Source organism: Cyrtonyx montezumae, unplaced genomic scaffold (assembly GCF_038088225.1).
Source record: "Cyrtonyx montezumae isolate F1298 unplaced genomic scaffold, pur_monq_1.0 scaffold_42, whole genome shotgun sequence".
NCBI lineage: Eukaryota > Metazoa > Chordata > Aves > Galliformes > Odontophoridae > Cyrtonyx > Cyrtonyx montezumae.
This window is the reverse complement of record NW_027072048.1, coordinates 869,893-888,082: the sequence shown is the minus strand read 5'-3', so window position 1 is coordinate 888,082 and position 18,190 is coordinate 869,893. Positions and strand designations below refer to the sequence as shown.

At 41.9% G+C, this 18,190-nt stretch overlaps 1 protein-coding gene across 1 annotated transcript in view; it reads left to right on the top strand.

Moving 5' to 3' along the window:
• Positions 1–18,190, top strand: part of UNC5D (unc-5 netrin receptor D) — an 80,158-nt gene that overhangs the window by 27,703 nt on the left and 34,265 nt on the right. Inside the window, exons 2-4 of the mRNA XM_065747152.1 lie at positions 9,474–9,692; positions 15,091–15,234; positions 15,507–15,610. Coding sequence (XP_065603224.1) covers positions 9,474–9,692; positions 15,091–15,234; positions 15,507–15,610 — 467 coding nt within the window. The remainder of the gene's footprint in view (positions 1–9,473; positions 9,693–15,090; positions 15,235–15,506; positions 15,611–18,190) is intronic.

Genomic DNA, 18,190 nt, shown 5'->3' with positions numbered 1-18,190 from the left:
TTCACATGGTAAATGAATGTATCAGAGGCATATGTTGGATCAGCTTTCTGCTTTGTGTTGTGTCTCCCCCCAGGGCATCGCTTTACCTGCCCATGAAGGGCTCAGCAGGTGAGGCATGGCAGCCACAGCTGCATGGGGCTGCAGTGGGAGCAGCTGTCAGTGTGGTGGTATCTTATCCATCACAGTGCTAACCAAACGTGGGCATTTATCACAGCTGCTACTGCACCGTGTCTCCTCACAGAGAGAAATCCAGCCAACATATCATGTTTGTGGAGTTTAAAGGAGATGGATTTTAATGTCATACTCTGTAGCTGTCAACATGCTGGAAAAAAATGAAAGCATGCTGGGATGTTATTGCAGCTTTCTGCTCTAGGAGTGGTGGCTGCTGTGTTGTGAGTGAGTGAACGTGGCCATTTACCCCTCTTCCCCTCACTGGGTAGGAAATTCCTTGTAGTTTTGCTGTCGTGACAAGTTTCTTTCTATGGATTACACATGCCTGTTGTGGGCACTGAAGGTGTACTGAATGCAGTACAAGTCTGTATTGCTGATTTCTGGATTTATTCTGGTACTTCTGTTTGTAGGCTGACACAAAACAGTGCCCCTCGCACCGCAGAGCGGTGCCTTGGAACGTGGTGTGCAGCAGAGGACAGAAAAAAGATTTTGTGTAGTATGTGATTCAGAGGGAAAAATGTTGGGTTTTGGAAATTATTGAATCTTTGTGCTGTGCAAAGTTGTCAGCTGAAGGGGCGTTTGGTGTAGGAGGATCCTGAGAGACAGCATTTCCAAATTGATCTCTTTCTGTTCTTCCCTTTTGCTTTGTTTTGGAGTTCATTGTTTCTCGCTCAGCAGCAGCTGGTTAAGCTGGTCAGTGGGACAGTAGCTGCCAGGCAGCAAAAGTGGTGGAGAACTGATTCTGATTCACTGTAAAAGATGTTAGGAAGAAATGTGTGTGGGTTTTCTTAAGGAATTTGTAAGCAGCTGCGTGATTAAAAATTACATCTTTAAAGAGCATTGGGAAGAACTGTGATTTGGGATCTCTCAGGTCGTTTTATTGCAGGCAATGGTGGCTGTGGCTCTGTACTGTGACTATTGATGAATGGTATTCTAGTTTTTCTGTTTGAAGGACCTTTTTAGATTGGCACTCTGAAGAGTTTCCAATGTAGGAAGGATGTCCTAGCTTAAATACTTCCCAGGTTTAGGAAAAGTTGTCTGAATTTAAGGAAAAGGAAGAATGAAGAACTGCAGATGTATTAACCAGAGGGCTCTACAGAAATCTCATCACATTCCAGCACAGAAAATGTCTTATGAGAGCTATAGTAACATAAATGAATTGAAATACCTCACAGGTCCCTTTGTATACAATATTACAGCGTGCTAGAATATTTTACCATTTCAGTTTTAGTTGCATGGAGGTTAGGGCGGCAATCAGTTCTAAAAGGAAGAATGACAATAACACATTGTTATTGTAAATGCATTTTACTTTTTCCTTTTCAACCTGTACAGTTTTTCTCTGTGTTCTTTGTGTGTCCACTCTGTATGTGACTCAGTATTCTGAAATCCTGCATGAATGATGTTTCATGTATACGATTTAATAAGAAATACTTATAAGTATACACATTCTAGGGAGGTTAGTCCTTTTATTAGGATCTCTTACAAGCTTTAAGCTTTATAGGTTAGGAAAATAGCCCCAGTCATACCTTGAATTTCACTAAGGTATTAAAGTAGAAAATATTCCTTTGCAGAAAAGCATCCATCTTCAGAGTACATGTACTTGCTGTAGGCTGGGATGCTGCAGGCCTGTTGGCTTACTCAAATCAGCCAATAAAGCCACGTGGTATCTTCAGCAGAATAACAGAGTGGGTACGAGATTACCTTTTGAAAACAGTGATATTCAGGTGACTAAAGATAGCTATTCCTTTGGCATTTAACTGCACCCATTTTCAGACTATTAGCTCATTGCCTTTTGTTAGGAAACGTGCATAGAGAAGCTGCCTTTGTCAAGAGATGAGGTTCCTTAATACTTAGGAGTCAGAAGAAAGTGTGCAGTGGGTCCAAGCTTTCAACTCCAGATTAAGCTGATACAGTCAATAGAAAATAAGAGCAAAGGCTGCAGGTTAATTGGGTTCCCTTCGCTTTGGGAAGAAACTGCCAGATGTTGTTGAAACTATATCATTACAGCAGATGTGGCTATGGAAAGTCAATCTGTTTTGAGAATATACTGGATGTGTTTTCACTTGCTTCTTGAAAATTGGGTGCAGATAACTTGATGCACTAATTTGAAATGTGAGCGATAACTGTGTGGTATGTTCCTCCTAGAGCAATTTGTCTCTTCTTTCTCTTGGTGGTGTCTGATCTTTTCCTCCCTGCTATGCCCCACTCAATGAATTCATTTTTTTAATTACAGAGGGATCATAGGAGCGTATGAATTTGTTTTTGTGACTGGATTGTCCTTTGGGGGCTCTCATCTCAACTGCTGTTCCAGAATTTGAATTACAGTACTTCCATGGATGGGTATGGATGGATAGGGTTGCATGCAGAGCTTTGGGGGTGACTCTACTGCAGATGGATGATGATCGTTATGTGGCAGGTGGGCTAATAAACTGCCCAGTCTGCAGTGCCATGACACCAAGAGGCTGTAAAAGATGTTTACCATCTCCTTGTCTGTCTCTGTGGTTATTTGATTTAGCTGTTGCAACTGATTTTGTGTCTATTTCACAAAGTATCTGAAGCACAGGGTTACCTTGGAAAAGCATATAGGTAAGGAAGTTAATGGCCATCTCAGACGTATCCCTTCTGTAGAAGCACAAGGATCACTACTGTGCCCATCATGCTGGCTTTCTATTTTTTTCCTTCATTATATTACGTGTAGTTACTGCAAATATGCACATAAAAACATTTGTTAATATAAATGTCACATTGCTTTGATTGGTATTTACAGAGAGAATTACAAAAACACCTGTGACTCGTCTCTCTAATTACACAGAACCTATCTACTAATTGGATCTTTCCTGTGCTGTGGGATATGGGGTACTTCATAAATTTGGTTATATTTGGAATACCCAATGCCTCTAGGATGGGTGGGACTCAAAGAACAGTTGAATGTAATGTGCCTCTCTATTTAACTGTTTAATCTGTGCAAAGTGTGACAAGGAATGAAAACACTTTGAAAGAAAAATGAATATATGATTTTAATTCCGTATTTATGTTTTGAATTGGGAAATGTAGCATTCTTCTTTTCTGAACTCATTGTTCTAAAAGGTGTGCTCTGTGTTACAGGTACAATGATGTCCATTAATGCCTGATGTTAGGTATTTACTTATGTTATGAGGTTTGAGATACCCAAAGAAGCAAAAATAACTACAGCGTTCTTTAGTCCAGATTTTAATTAGATCATTAGGGATTTAGAAGGCACTTGCTGAGAATTACACTGCCTCCTCTACTCTTGGCTATCTAGTGCCTCAAGATATGCATGATAGTGATGGTCTCAAAAACTGCCAGTAGGAAAACAAGTGCTTGCTGTTTCACAGCTGTGGTTCTCTCTTAGCTCATATTTTTTGCAAATGAACTTTTATTTGCATGTTGTCTTGGTAACTAAGGTCACCTGAACTCAGATCTCATCATAGGCATAGCACTGTCATCTCTGACATTGTTTTAGGAGCAGGTGAGACCATTCAGAGTTCTCTTCCTTCCTCATATCTTGGTCCATTTCTTCCAGAAGTATTTCAGAGGGAGAGGGATTTGATATTTAGTGAGAATTTGACCTAAAAGAAGAGGGGAAAGTGTTTGCTGGTGAACAATTTGCATATTGGAGACTCTGCTTGTTTAATGTGTATGTCTTGTGGAACTTGATGTGACTTGTGAGGAGAAGTGCGCTTTCGCTCTTCTTGGGATGAATTACTGGTGGTAACTTTGACTTTTCTAGTGAGTACCACAAGGACAGGAATTAAGATGGAATAACTGCATGTTTGTACGACTATCAGTACAGCAGACTATAAGAGTTTTTGCTGAGGAGGAGCTTGAGAGCACTGTTTGCAACTGCAAGGGAAGAAATGTGACCTTTTATTTCTCTCGTCATATACTTTCTTTGGCAAGAAAATCAATCCGTGCTTCAGTTCAGGCCAGGTCCTGGTTTTAATTTAGTTTATATATTTATATAACAAATCTTTATGCCCAAAGAAGCCTGATGATTCATGTTCTGTTCTGTTTGTGCATTTGGTATTGAGCTTCAGCAAAAAAGAAAAGGGAACAGGTGAGAGGGGGAAGTTCCTTTTGTACTTGGAGTTGTGATAATATCTGTTCAGTTACTAGTGATTTAAATGCTGTGTGCCATGCTGTAATTTACTTCTGACAGTGAGTGGTATTTGAGTTTGAGTCACAGCAAGGTTACTGTACAAAGCAAAAGAAGAAAACAAATGAAAAGTGCCGACTTTTCAAATAAGAAAGATATTTTAGGTGATCCTATGATTAGAGCTTGTAAACACAAGAGCTATTTCTGACCAGAATACAAGCCAGCATTCTTACATCGCTCTCTGCAAACCCCTGGGGGAACCTGGTCACCCCTGCTCACATCACAGTTCCCATACAGACCAAAATCCATGTGGCATTGGATGGCTTGGTGCTTGGGATCAGACCACAACCTTGGGAGGTTCTAAGGTCAGGCCAGGCTGTGTTGACTCGGTGGTGCAGCCGAATTTATACCTGGATTTCCAAACTGTATGGCTTGGTGAGTGGTTTGCATGTTTACAAACTACAGATTGTGATTTTTTCTTTGCAGCTGAATACAAATTTTACTTTAGATGTCAGTTTCTCGGACAAATAAGGATTCCCTGATACTTCTGTTTCAAAGGTAGTATTGTTGCTTTTTGTTCTTGCCTTTGATGCAGTCCTGTGTGCTCCATGTTTGAGAGCATCAGGTCATTGGCCTCCTCCACCTCTTCTGCTGGAGTGGAGGAGGCTGAAAGGTCGGATGGACAGCAGCCAGGAAGAGTTTGTGCTGAGATCATAAGCATGGCATTAAACAGATCCTGCTTACCATTCTGTGCTGGCAGACAAAGAAAAGCACTGACAAGCTTTGCTGGGTGATGCGTGTTGTCAGGAGTTGTAGGCATTATTATTCTGTGGTAGAAGAAGAATATTTTTTTCCCTTCAACATTTGCAAAAAAAACTTAAACTGACATTTATCTGTAGAGCAGCTTTGATGCTACAGTGGTTTTAAGAGAGATTCAGTTTGGCATACATGTGGGTTTTCTTTGCCCCCTTCTTAACATATTATCACCAAATGTATGACAGACTTATTAAATGCTTGCAAACAAAACAAAACTCTTCTTGAAGCAGAATGCCAATGGCTCTTCAGTAAGCATCTCCTCCTGCAGCTGAATTGGCCGTGGGGCACATCAAAGCCTTGAGCCTTAATAATGACAATTGATGTGTGAATTGAGTTCATGGAAACAGCTCTGGTGGCTCATTCAGTAAATAAATTCTGCTGCGGCAAAGAGTAAGTGTTGTACCATAGGGGGTGATTGTGAACGGGGTACAAATTTATTATATTTATTATTGCTCTGCTGCTGAGCTCCAAGTACTTGCAGCAGCAGGTACTGTATTTTCACCCAGGGCTTGATAAGCAGCTGTGTTAAGTCAATAATTGTACTTGGGAGAAGTCTGTTTCTAGAGCAGAAGAGCACACTACTAAGAAATCTACGTAGTTTTCAATGAAAACGTTGAGGTATCTAGACATACCAGGATCCAAGCAAGGCTCTCCAGAGAAGCCTGCCTTCACTCCCACCTCTCCTCCTTTGTCACATGCTTCTGTGTGAAATTGTGGAAGTAATTTTTTCAGCTGCCTTAAAGACCTGTTCTGCAATGTAGGAGCTGTAAGTAAATACTGACTTTCTGATGGCAGCGATTTGAGGTGTGTGTAACATCAGCTAGCCAATTTATTGATGAACTTCTTCAGAGTTTATTTCTTGTTATTTTAAACCAGGCTGAGAATCCCAGGCAACAGCAGAGCCTGAACCTTCAGTGCTATCTGCTGAGCCCAAAGGTGTGGCACATCTGGTGGTCCTGTTGCACCACCTGGAGATGTGTGAGATGCTGAAGTATCCTCCATCTCCTACAACCAGCTGGCGAGTATGATGTGTTTCCAGGATTTTTTAGCTGATGCTATTGCCATTTAAGATGATCTCTGTCTGGCCAGCACGTTATGGTAGGTGTGTTGTGCCTAGGAAGAATTTTAGGTGTGTTTTGCTCATTCAGGCTGATAGCTACCAAAGTACACAGTGGTTGTCCTCATCCCTTTGGTTCTCTGTACCTGTACAAATCTAGTATTTGCACATATTTTCCCATTATACTTTTAAAGTTGTTTTTTTCCATTTCTTTTGGTTTGCTATTCTTTGCACATTGCATTTCTATGTCGCTGATTTGTCTCTTCAGAATGCTAGGGAGCCTTTTTTCTGTTAAAGATTGATATTCCTTGCAGATGCACAAAAGAAAAAGAACGTGGATGTTAAATGTATGAATGTATGAAAGATTCTTCAAGTTTGTAATCCACTTAATTTTTAATAAATGGTATCTATCACTTTTAAAAATATTTATAGCTTTGATATGGATAGGTTTAAAATACATAAGGGGTTATGATGGCGTAACATTAATCTGTGTTGGCATAGAAAAGACCACTAATGTTTCATGAACGTATTAATCCTCACGGATGGAAACAAATGCATTGCCCTCCTTCAACCCATTACAAATGCTTCCAGAAAGTTACTGTTATTGCAAGAGCAACTCATAACAATATCTGTGCAAGAGCAGGGCTGGAGGGGATGGCACAGCAATGTCAGCTGAACACAGATTTCATGGGGAAAAGAGGTTGTTACTGAAGCAGACCCATAGAGGGAAAGAAAATGCAATAAAGGATTGAGAAGATGGCCTCAGTCGAGCTAGCACGCAAACACTTCTCAGTGAAAGCCATCGTGCTCTCTTACAGTGTAGTACTTCACAGAGACTTGTATTGTTGTGGCAAAATGTTGTTGACATCATAGGGTTTCTTTCAAATGGATTCTGTGAGAAAAGGCATTTGGATTATAGTGTTGTTACTGTTGTGTGGTGAAAAGTGGGGGGGGAAAAAGAGGGGATTGTTCATAGAAATACAAGAAATCAGACGGTGGAAGGAAAATACAGCTTCTCTCAGCTTACAGTTAAGGGTACCCCGAGTGTGTTTCCTGTTGGTTTGTTCAGATCAAAGCGGTGACTTGTCCTTCAGCAGACAAACAGGCAGCTCTTGTGGGCTTTTCACCAAGAAGCACTGAATTATTAAAGTTGGCTCTATTGCTTCAAGTGCTGCAGGTCATTCTGAAACTCTCCTGAGTGTTCTGCTCACCACTCTTGAGCCCACAGATAACCTTCTGTGTACACCAGGACTTTCTCTTACATGTCTGTTTTATCACTGCTGGAAAAAGCATTGAACCTTTCCAGCTTTGTTGATGTAGAGTAGGTTATGTAGGAGGGGATTGTTAAAGCAAATAGATGAGCAGACGTTTGGCTTGATTCTTCATCTTCTTGAAGACATCTGATTTCCTGACTTTTGCTCTCCTTTTCTGCTCACGAGGACACAGTGTCATCCAAAGCCTCCTAAATTACGAAGGAACATCATATGCAGCTTAGCATGGTTTTACCAGCACAGGAACATAGGTCTATGGCACCAGGCTGCCAGCTTCACAGCCAGCACATAAGAAAGAAATGAAATCCTTTAAAATTCAGATAAGCGAGGTTTGTTTGCAGCTGAAGATTTCGAGCATGCTGCTTTTGTGTGATAATATTTTAGATTTATTTCTGCAACTTATTGTGCGTTCATTTTTTTTGGAGTTTTCATTGCAGAAAATTGCCAGGAGGAATGGATTTTGTCTTCCCTCCGCTGGCAGAACAATTTTCCACCTGTCGCCCAAATATTTGATGAGAAGGATTATGGTACAGCTGCTGGAAGTTTATATCCATAGGAAGCGAGAGGCTCTGATGAGACTAACACACTGACACCTGAGGTTGGCTCGCTGAGACAGGTGCCCTGCACTTGTGCCTTCCAACATGTGCTGCTATGGTGGGATGCAGCACTGTGGCTGCATGGCATGTTGGTAAGCAGTCCTTGACTTTCCCACCTGTGCTCCCCTTTGTAGACGTTCCTTCTGTGGGGAGTGGTTTCTGTAACAAAACTGGAGCCGTGGTTCAGCTGGAAAAGCAACTTCAGAGCAGTTTGTCTTTGTTTTAACCACCCGACTCCACCACATGTGCAAAAATGTTTGGGTTTTTTTTTTTGGCAGTGACGCAAACACTGATGGAAATAGGAGAACCAACCCAGGGCTTCCAACCCTGCCCTAATCCAGCAGTTCTGTGTCCTCCTCCACGCAAACTCATTGCTGCCTTGTGAAGTGCTCAAAGAATTGATGGGAGTATGGGATTTCTGTGCCCTCTCCAAATTCTTAGGAAACAGCAGAAGTGTCATTCTACAAAGCATGGATTTAATAAGGCCTGCGGGGACTTGGTATTACTGAAGATTGACAAGATGAAAATTGGCATAACTGTTCACTAGTAAAACGCTAAGAAATAATTCTTATGATAATATTTTACAGAGTACACTGAAAATGTACTTTAAAACATTGGGCCTATTTGAAAAATGGAAATCTCTTGGTCTTACCTGAAGATCATAATCATTTCCCATCACGTACACAGAGTATAGTTTCATGTACAGATACAGAGTGTTAAATGAGGTTACTTCTATTAAAAACAGATGTCTAACAAAATATGCTCATTATTGTTTCTGAGTGCCTTTGGATCCTCCTGCCCGTGATGCAGCCTTACTCCCCTGCAGGCTGTAGCCCTACAGACACCATTTTTCAACATCTACAGCACCTTAAAAGGCTGCAGGAAGGGGGATAAGTGTAAAAGCATATTGGACATTTCCTCTAAGTGGGTTTGAAATCACAGTCTGCTTATTTCTCTGTTGGAGTGCTACAGTAATGCTGCTCCTATCAGAACGTTGCTCCATGGTTAGCACTCTGATCCCTTTTAAATCTGCAGCGACTGTTTGAAGGAAAGTCAGCGTTGGAAAGAAAGGAAGCTGTGGTAGTTACAGCTGTGAACACTGCTCAAGAGAATAAGGTTTAGTTCAACTTCTTCCACGGACAACTTGTGTGATCTTAGGTGACCCATTTGATCTCTCTGTGTCCATCTATAAAACTTGGCAGTAGTGATGATGTGTTTTTCTGACGTTTTTATTTTCCTGGAAGTTCTTACATTATTTTTTTTCTTTCTTGGTGTGTTTACAGGTTCCTTGTAAAGCACAATCCTGGCAACTGGTGCATTCTTTAAGTTTTTCTCCAGTAGAATTAGTTTTTAATAAAATACAGAAGTGGCTTACAGCCAATTTCATAATATAAAAATAAACCAACACCAAAACAAATGTGCGTTTTCCTTTCTGCCCCTTTCAGGAAATGATAACAGCGAAGCCCTTCCAGAGTCCATCCCATCTGCTCCTGGAACACTGCCTCATTTTATGGAGGAACCAGATGATGCCTACATTATAAAAAGCAACCCCATTGTCTTACGCTGTAAAGCCATGCCAGCCATGCAGATTTTCTTCAAGTGCAATGGTGAATGGGTCCACCAAAACGAGCACGTGTCAGAAGAAAGCATGGATGAGACCACAGGTAAGGGGCCGTGTCCTTTGGGAGGTGTAAGTGAATAAGGTGGCAGAATCGTGCAGAACAGAGCAAAGTACAGCAGAGACACAGACAGGAGAGATGGGGGTGTGGCACAGTTATATGGGAGAGAGCTCTGGGGTGTTCTGAGCTCAAGGAATGGTTATTTGCTAAATAACAAAGTTAAGCAGGAGGAATGTATTGGGTAAAAGTGTGCCTCTCTAAAGGAAGAGAACGGGAAGGGAGGAAGTTGGAAGTGATCAACAGATTTTATCACGCTTCCAGCACAGCCTTCTATCTTTTCTCGTTTGGAAGCATCTTGATAAGTATTGCAAACCAATTCAATGCTGTCTTGTAATTTCACAATTCAGTTTTGTTATTGCTTTCCTCCTCTTTTTAAGTTCCGCCATTGCTAGGCAACTCCGTGTGTTGGAAATAGCAGCGGAGGCATAACATCCTCTCTATCAATACAAGAAATTCCTCTTTGGGGGGGGGGAAACATTTAAAGAAGATGATGCATCTCCTGGAGTGACAGTGGTGTTCAGTGTTCACTTTAAGTGACACATTCTGAAGAAATTTCATGCTAAGAGCTTTTTGTAAATGCTAATCTGGGTGAATTCTAATTTCTCCAGTTACCTTTTCAAAAAGAATTTAATAGGCGTAACCTTTACTTCTAAAGGCACTGCTGAATCAATATAGAAGAAATGTCGTTCCTAAATGTTTTTCTCTTCCATATGGTTAATGAAAAGCTGTCTTGTGAGTACTGCAATTATGTTTTATAAGCCTTGGATTAATAATAGAATAATAAAAAAAAAGATGAAGCAACGTTAGGTGGCAGGTTTTCTGTTTTGTTTTTAAATAACACCACTAACATTGAGTTTTGAGACATGGAGGCACAGGCTTAGCAAACGGGATCTGGAATATAAATGATGCAGATTGGAATTTAGCCCAAGGGCAGAGCTAGCACTAAAAGTATTGTTTGCTGTCTGCACATGGGCGTGATCCCAATAGCTAATGTGCTCTAAAAACAGCCGTGATGATCCTCAGCACACAGGAAGGTGCAAGGTATGGCTACATAGGGTGTGCTGCTGAAGGACATGGATGTTCTTCTCTCCCAGAATGCATCCATACTCACAAACTACTTCAGAACCTTTCCCCAGCCCTCAGTCAACGTCAGACTTGAGGTTTTTTGAGGGGAATCAATGACTGCTCTGACAGTATCCTCATCTCTGGAGCCAAATCCAGGGAATAAACATTTGTGCTACCAAACACTCCATGTTCTGCACACTGCGTGGGCTCCATCTGTGAGAAACTGCACTCAAATTTATGGCACCAGTGATGCCTCTGGTTAATGAGTGTCAGTGTGTTCACCAAAATTCCCAGCATGCAAAAATGGGGCTGCCCTTCTCCATCCTTCCACTCTCTGGCACGTGATGGAAATTCAGAGGATTGTAGACTAGTGGTGAAGGATGGAAACAAAGAAGCAGACAAGACACATTTCTTAGCATCTCAGCAAAGTCCTACCCGTGTGTTCTTAGCCAGGTTGTGCAAGGAGTGCACGTGGCCAGGAGTCAGTATGTGAACCTGAAGAGCAGAAGCAATGTTGAGAGGAAGGGCATCAATTTTGTAGCTCTGTACGGTAGTTAAGCACTGGGCTGACACGAGCTGGGTGCCTGAGGACGTACAAAGGGTTCTGGTGGGCTGACAGTTTGCTTTGCTGCTGCTGATGCAGAAAGTCAGGGCAGGCAAGGCAGCACGTGCCACGACTGATGGATGTGGGCTCCATCTCTGTGCTGCCATGGTCCATTGCTCAGTTATAGGCCCAATTATTTCATCTTCTACCTTAGTTCCGGAGCTACAAATAAAAGGATAGCGATCCACGGTCTCCTTTTTTGTTCATTCCATAAGCATGGCAGCAGGGGAACTGTGCTCACTCTATGTGCTCAGAAAATAAGAGCCTGGGCTAATAGATCCTACTGTGATAGCAATATAATAGTTACGTTTTCACGTGTTTCCTTCTGCCTTTCTTTTTTCTCTGAATGCTGCGGACTGCACCTCCAAACTAGTTCACAATTATTTCAGCTTTTGGTTTTACCCAGGATCAGACCTGCTAAAAGTAACTAGAGTTTTCTTGTCTGATAAATAAAAGGATTGCAGCAGTAACTGCTGTCAGCGTTTTTCTCATTTAAACAAATAAAGCTGACAAATGCTGAAGTTCTGTGCAGCTCTGTTATGTTTAGTACATGGAGAGTAATTATTCATCTGCTGCCAACGTTGGTCTATCTGCAGCTAAACCATCCAATGGTGCAGAAAGCTTATTAGCATCTCAGTACCATAGTCATAATTTTATATTCTGTAAGGCTGTACTGCATAACAAAAGATGATGGTTATAATTTGCACAATAATTTAAAGGGTTGACTCGCAGTGCTTATTAGAGTTACACGAGTTACAGGTAAAATGTTGTTCTTGCTTATGAGGTGCCTGTTTTTATTTGCCCGGATATATTTTTTTCTGTGCCATTTCCTATGAATGTTTTCTCTGGCATTTTTTGAGATGCAGATGGTGGGTGAATATATCTGCTGGTGAAATACAGCGATGATAAATGAAGAGTATATGCCTCTGTTCCCTGTGGGTTTGCTTCCTGTAGTTGGTTGTAAAATAAATGAAGATAGGTGTACTTTCTCCGTAGACAACATACAACTTTCCCCAGAGATTGGATGTCCTCTGGAGGTCCCCTCCAACCTCAGCGATTCTGTGGTTCTGTTGTTTTGGATGCATCTGTTTTGTACCTTGGCAAAGCAGGAGAGTCCAAAGGGGCTGAATTCCTGTTCTGCCTCTCAAAATCACGCACTGTTTGGTGGCCTTATTCAAAGCACATCGTGTTGCTTCAGGCTGATATATATCAATTAATATTAATTAACATGTTGGTGGAAGGAAGAGCTGGGCTGGAAAACATTCTACCTTAACCAACCCTCATCTGTAGATGCCTTTATTCAGTGATGACTGCTCAGCATTGTACAGTACAAATGAGCCTAGAAATGACTTCTGCTCTTCCACATGTGGTGATTTTTCTGGTTGGTATCAGTAGAGGCTCTGTTGCTTACACCAGCAGCTGTGTGACGTGCAGTTCCCAACTCCTCACTTCCATTCACTGCTTCCAAAAATTCCTTGAGGAGCTTAGAAACTGGGGGAGTTCAGGAGAGGTGGAGTGTGTCATAACCGGGTGGGGAACAGCCAGCAAGGTGGGGGTTAATGGTTGGTGACTGAGTGGGTTTCCCCAGGAAGATGCTATTTAAGGTTGTGGTGTGGGAATAAGGTGACAGTGTGAACTTCTCACCCCTTAGCACTCAAGGCTGCAGCACCTTCATAGCCGCACAGAGCAGCATTGTGTTTGTAGGCAGCGCATACACGAGGGCTGATAGGAGGTATGTGGCTGCACAGCAATGCGTGCCAGCTAATTGAGTGCTGGGTGAGTGATCCCTGACTGGAGACAGCCATCTCGGAAAGGTCACTGTTTGTCAAGGACTGATTGTTTTTCATCCTTGTCAAAGAAGTCTTTAAGTAGATGGGTTGCAACCTCATTGGACGTGGCTGCAAATTAGCTTGGATTTGGAGGCTTGGGCTTTGGAGCTTTGAAATCATCCAGGGATTGCACACAGCTTGATTTGTTGTGGGTACATTATCAATAAAATATGTCTGTCAGTGTCTTCCAGCATGACAGAATGTGAAATATTCAGCCACTGGGACCTGCTGTGTCAGGTCACCAGGGCTCTGAGGGTCTCTAATGGAACTTAGCATGGATGCTCTTATTACTGACCCATAAACATCCCTGTACAGAAAGGCTGTATGGCTGAGAACTTGGGGATTCACTGCTGTCAGAGCAGCCTGGGTGTTTACTTTGAGATGGTGTGTTTTCATCATACATCTTACAGCCCATGTCAGCAGGGAGGCAGGTTTCCCACAGAACTGCTGGGTTCTGCTGGTGCTGTTTTCATCGTTACAGAAAACAAAGGGAAGCTTTTGTGAGCAATTGTGTTGAAAAATGCATCAGCATAATAAACAAAGCACAAATAGAAGGAACCAGGAAAGATCTGTTTATTTATTACAGAGTGGATAAATATTTGAGCTACTAAAATGATCTTTGAGACAACTGAGGAAGCTCTTGGAGGTCTGGCCATGTCTTGAGGTGTCCTTGGGAAATACCACAAGCCAAACAGGAGAAATGAAAAGAAACAGAAGCTGGCCTATTGCTGGAAACACAACAAAAATGTTGTGTTGCTTTATAGCATTTAAAGCTCATCTGCTCTTCCCCACTGCTCTCCAGTGAGCATCCCCAGTAGCCTCAGCTCGTTTGTGAAAGGACCGGGCTGACTTCTTGGTGCCTTCCAGAAGGGAAATATGCAGCCGTTTGTTAATGATGCCTGAGATTAAGTGGAGGCCAATTTTTATGGAGTTCAGGTTTAGAAATTTCTTGATGCTTTATAAATTCACAGGCATGAAATATTTTAAGATTGAGTTTTCATTCATTTCCAGTGAAGGGGAAATAAGTACCTTGGGACCGCACCAGAGGAGAGGAGGAAGGAAGTATTAGACATGAATATATATATATATTTTCAATTCTCAAATTAATGTTTTTCTGACTAGCTCTCCTAAGTGATTCTTAATGCCTCTTAACAGTGATTTGGATTATATTTCCTCTCCCCAATGTTGTCATACAAAGGTAGTTACAGATGTAGCGTACAGATATAGCAAGCATTGCAAGTGTATAAAATAAGATGTCAGGCTTACAAGGCTTTGCTCTTGCTATCTTGTCTGAAACAAATGCTTCTGCTCTGAAGGGCAATACTGCTCAGCACTGGCTGTGCTTGGGCAGTTATGGAAATGGCAGCAGGCGAAGAGAAAGCACTTGGCTTTTCCCATCGTTACTCCTGGTTTGCCTTTGTTATTCCTTGAGATTCTTTTCTGAGTTATTCAGGTGAACCTGTTTAGTTTCTGCCACGTTCTGGTTGTTCAACTTGGCTGGGGGCAATGCATAGGCCTACCAGGGAACCTTTAGAAAGAGTTTCAAGTGCACTGAGAGTGGGAATACAGTTTCATCGTATGTTATAAGATTCCAAATAGTCCCTCTGAGTGCTGAAAGGCACAAGAGGAAAGGTTTGTGAAGCGTTACACTCCTGTAAAGGCCATAGTGGGTGGGCAGTTCTTTTCATTTGATGCATTATGACCTACTCAGCTTTCAGGATTTAATTAATGGTAATATATTATTGTCAAAGGAATTAAAGCTTTGCCTTGATTAAAAATAGAATTGTTTAATTAAAAGGAAAGCATCAGCTAACCTAAGCCTTATGCCCAAGGAAGATCACTTGTATCACTTAACTTTTTGTATCTTTCCCTCCTTCCCCTTCAGGCCTGAAGGTTCGAGAGGTGTTCATCAACGTGACGAGGCAGCAGGTGGAGGACTTTCATGGGCCAGAAGATTACTGGTGTCAATGTGTTGCATGGAGCCACCTGGGGACCTCCAAGAGCAGGAAGGCATCCGTTCGCATAGCTTGTGAGTAGAATAAAAGCTTCTAATGGAGACCTCCCAACTCTTTATGCACTTGTTTTTGGTAACATTCCTTCTGCTTGTTTGGGTGTCAGGTCAGTGGTTAGATACAGGTTTCCTTTGTCTATTCTAATGCTGTTTGTTTCTGTGGACACGCAAAGACACACATGGCTTTAAGATGGAGAAATGGAACCTCAGCTTTAGATGTAATATCTCTCTTCTTGATGCAAAGAAATCTCCACTGGAGTTGTAACGAATTATTGTCTTAAACTCCACAGATTTAAGGAAGAACTTTGAACAAGACCCCCAGGGGAAGGAGGTTCCTATCGAGGGGATGATCGTTCTGCACTGCCGGCCCCCCGAGGGCGTCCCTGCAGCTGAGGTGAGCTTTGTGTGTGCGAAGGGCTCAGCACCGTGGGGTTTTGAGGCCCAGTGCTGGTGGCAGAGCTCCGAATTGCAGGAAGGTTTTGGCTGTGCATGAGCCAGGTTCTCCATGGGAGATGAATGTGCATTGTTTGACGTTGCCTGGTTTGGGGATCTGAGTAGTATGCTGCTGCCATGTGTGCTGCTTTGCTTTTGTTACTAGTTCTGAAAATACAGTGTTTGGAGGTGAGCAGAAAATTGTTGGGTGAAAAAGTGTGTAAATCCCAGGTGTATTCCCTGAGACCCAAGGAAACAAACCATGAGTGAATGGGTACCTGTTACCTATTGAGTAAACACGTAAAGTACTACCTAACGAGCACGGTTTGCTGAGCTGGTCACCTGCATTTGACTGATTTTCAGTTTCTGCATGGTTAAATATCCACAGAATGCTGTTCTTGTCGGAATTAGAGTATTTGGGGAACAATAGTGAACACTGTTCAAATTTTACTGAGAATTTTAGAGTTATCTGCTTTACAGACGACAAGCGTACGGAATATCTGTCTTCTAGGAAAGCTAGGAATTATATTGAGTGAAAAACTGACATTTGATGAAAAGTTGCAGGGTTCTCAAAAAGCCCCAATTTATTGCTGTTGATGGTAGAGTTGTTACTGATGCTAATAAAGCCTGTAAATTGTAACAGGTCGTATTTGCTCTGGACAATAAAATCTCACATAAAGGATTCAAGGCTAATTGTATGCTCATCAAGGTAAACAGTCTTCTGGAAATGATTATGTCTTTAGGGCTCAGACAGAAATGAGTAGAGGCTCAGCTCTGTGGCAGTAAGCTCCGTGTTATAATCTCGTCTGGTATTTTCAAGTTAAGGAAGGTCTGCCCTGTGAAGTATGTGGGTAAGAAATAACAGAGAGAGCCTGTAAGTTTTGCTCAATAATTGTTGTGTGCGTGTACGGTACCAAGAAATGTAGGATGCTGTAAAACCTGAGGCTGGGAACAAATGAATGATTTGGAAACCAGAATTTATCTCTTCAGAGTTTGGATGAAGTCCTAGATGATAAGCCTTGAAGTAACTATGGATGAAGCTCGTGTCTGTTTCACTGGATGCAAAATAGATGCTAATTGTGGTATTGGGTTTTTTGTTTGTTTTGGGTTTTAATCCATGCTCTGCACGGTCCTGGAAATGCAAACTGAAAACAAAACGGACAGGAGACTCTCACCCCATTTGTGTCACTCTGCCAACGTCTGCCTGAATTGAATCCCTTGGAGAAGATTCTGATTATTCTATCCATCAAACGCAGAAGTGCAGCACCATTATTTTCCCAACGAGTGCACAATTCTGTGCCCGCCGTAGGAACAAATTAATCTAGCGATTTATTTCTGACAATGGGGATGAAGGACTGGTGCAGCCAGAGCTCTAATCACACCATGCAGCTCGGTGAGAGACAGATGCTTTACGGCAGGATGAAATTTAAGTTCAGCTCAATTATTTCTGTGAGCCTGCCCCATTATCGACAATAGAAATCTTCATTTCTTCATTTATTTTTTTCCTGCAGTTTAAAGGTGCAGAGGAATTGTTAAACCTGAGGATAGAAGTATAAAAGTAAATGCTCTTGATAAAAATGTCCAGCACTGTGGCTTAATTCCCCCAGTCCTCAGTCATTAGCTCTGTAAGAGTTGGAATTTGGGGGTGGGGGTGATGGCTGATAGCTGATCTTCCTGGGTGGCACCAGGAGGGGAGGGGGGCCCTTCCCTTTTCACTCCTTCCACGTGTGTAGGCACTCCTGATATTTTCAGCCAAACTTTCAACAAGCAGTAATGCTTCCTTTTCTAAAGCTGAGCGTAGTGACCCTCAGGATAGGTCAAGTTTAGTTTTGTTGGGAGAAATTGCTGTTTTTACTGTTCCAAAATGAATATGGCTTCAATACCTCATCATTAGTAGCAGTGAAAGTATCTGGATTAAGGTTTCTTACTAGTATTACTTCCTATGTGCAATATGTAAGAGAGGAGGTAGTGGAATATGGATTAGAGATTTGGATCCATAGCTGTAATGTATCCAAACTGTATATGACATAGAACCTGGCTTGTATAAATTAATTTACAAATAATAGGAGCTAATGTAACGTCGTGAACTGCTCACTCTGTTCACTTGTAGTAAGCAGTCTTCGAGAGGGATAGCACATTAGTGAAAACAAACAACCAAGGAGGATTACAAATAAGGAATTGCAGTATTCAAATTCAGCTTTAATGTCACACAGGCACGAATCAAGAGCTCAAATCCTGCTGAGGCAAGCTCTGGATTTAATGCTGCTCTGAAATGCACTGTGCTGTCTCGACTCATTTAGCAGCAAATTGCAGTTGCTTGTGTCAGCTGGGTAAAAGACATATAGAAAAGGATCTCTCTAAATCTACATTCTCTTTCCAGGAATGTGATTACTGTCTTCTTAGAGCCAAAGTTCATCTCTTGTGCATGAAATGCTGTGAATGTGCCCAACTGTTACCACTGACAAACGTTCACACTGCAGTATCATGTTCCCTGCTCTTTGGAGCACCCAGAACGATGCACCTTGCTCCTGGGATGTTCTGC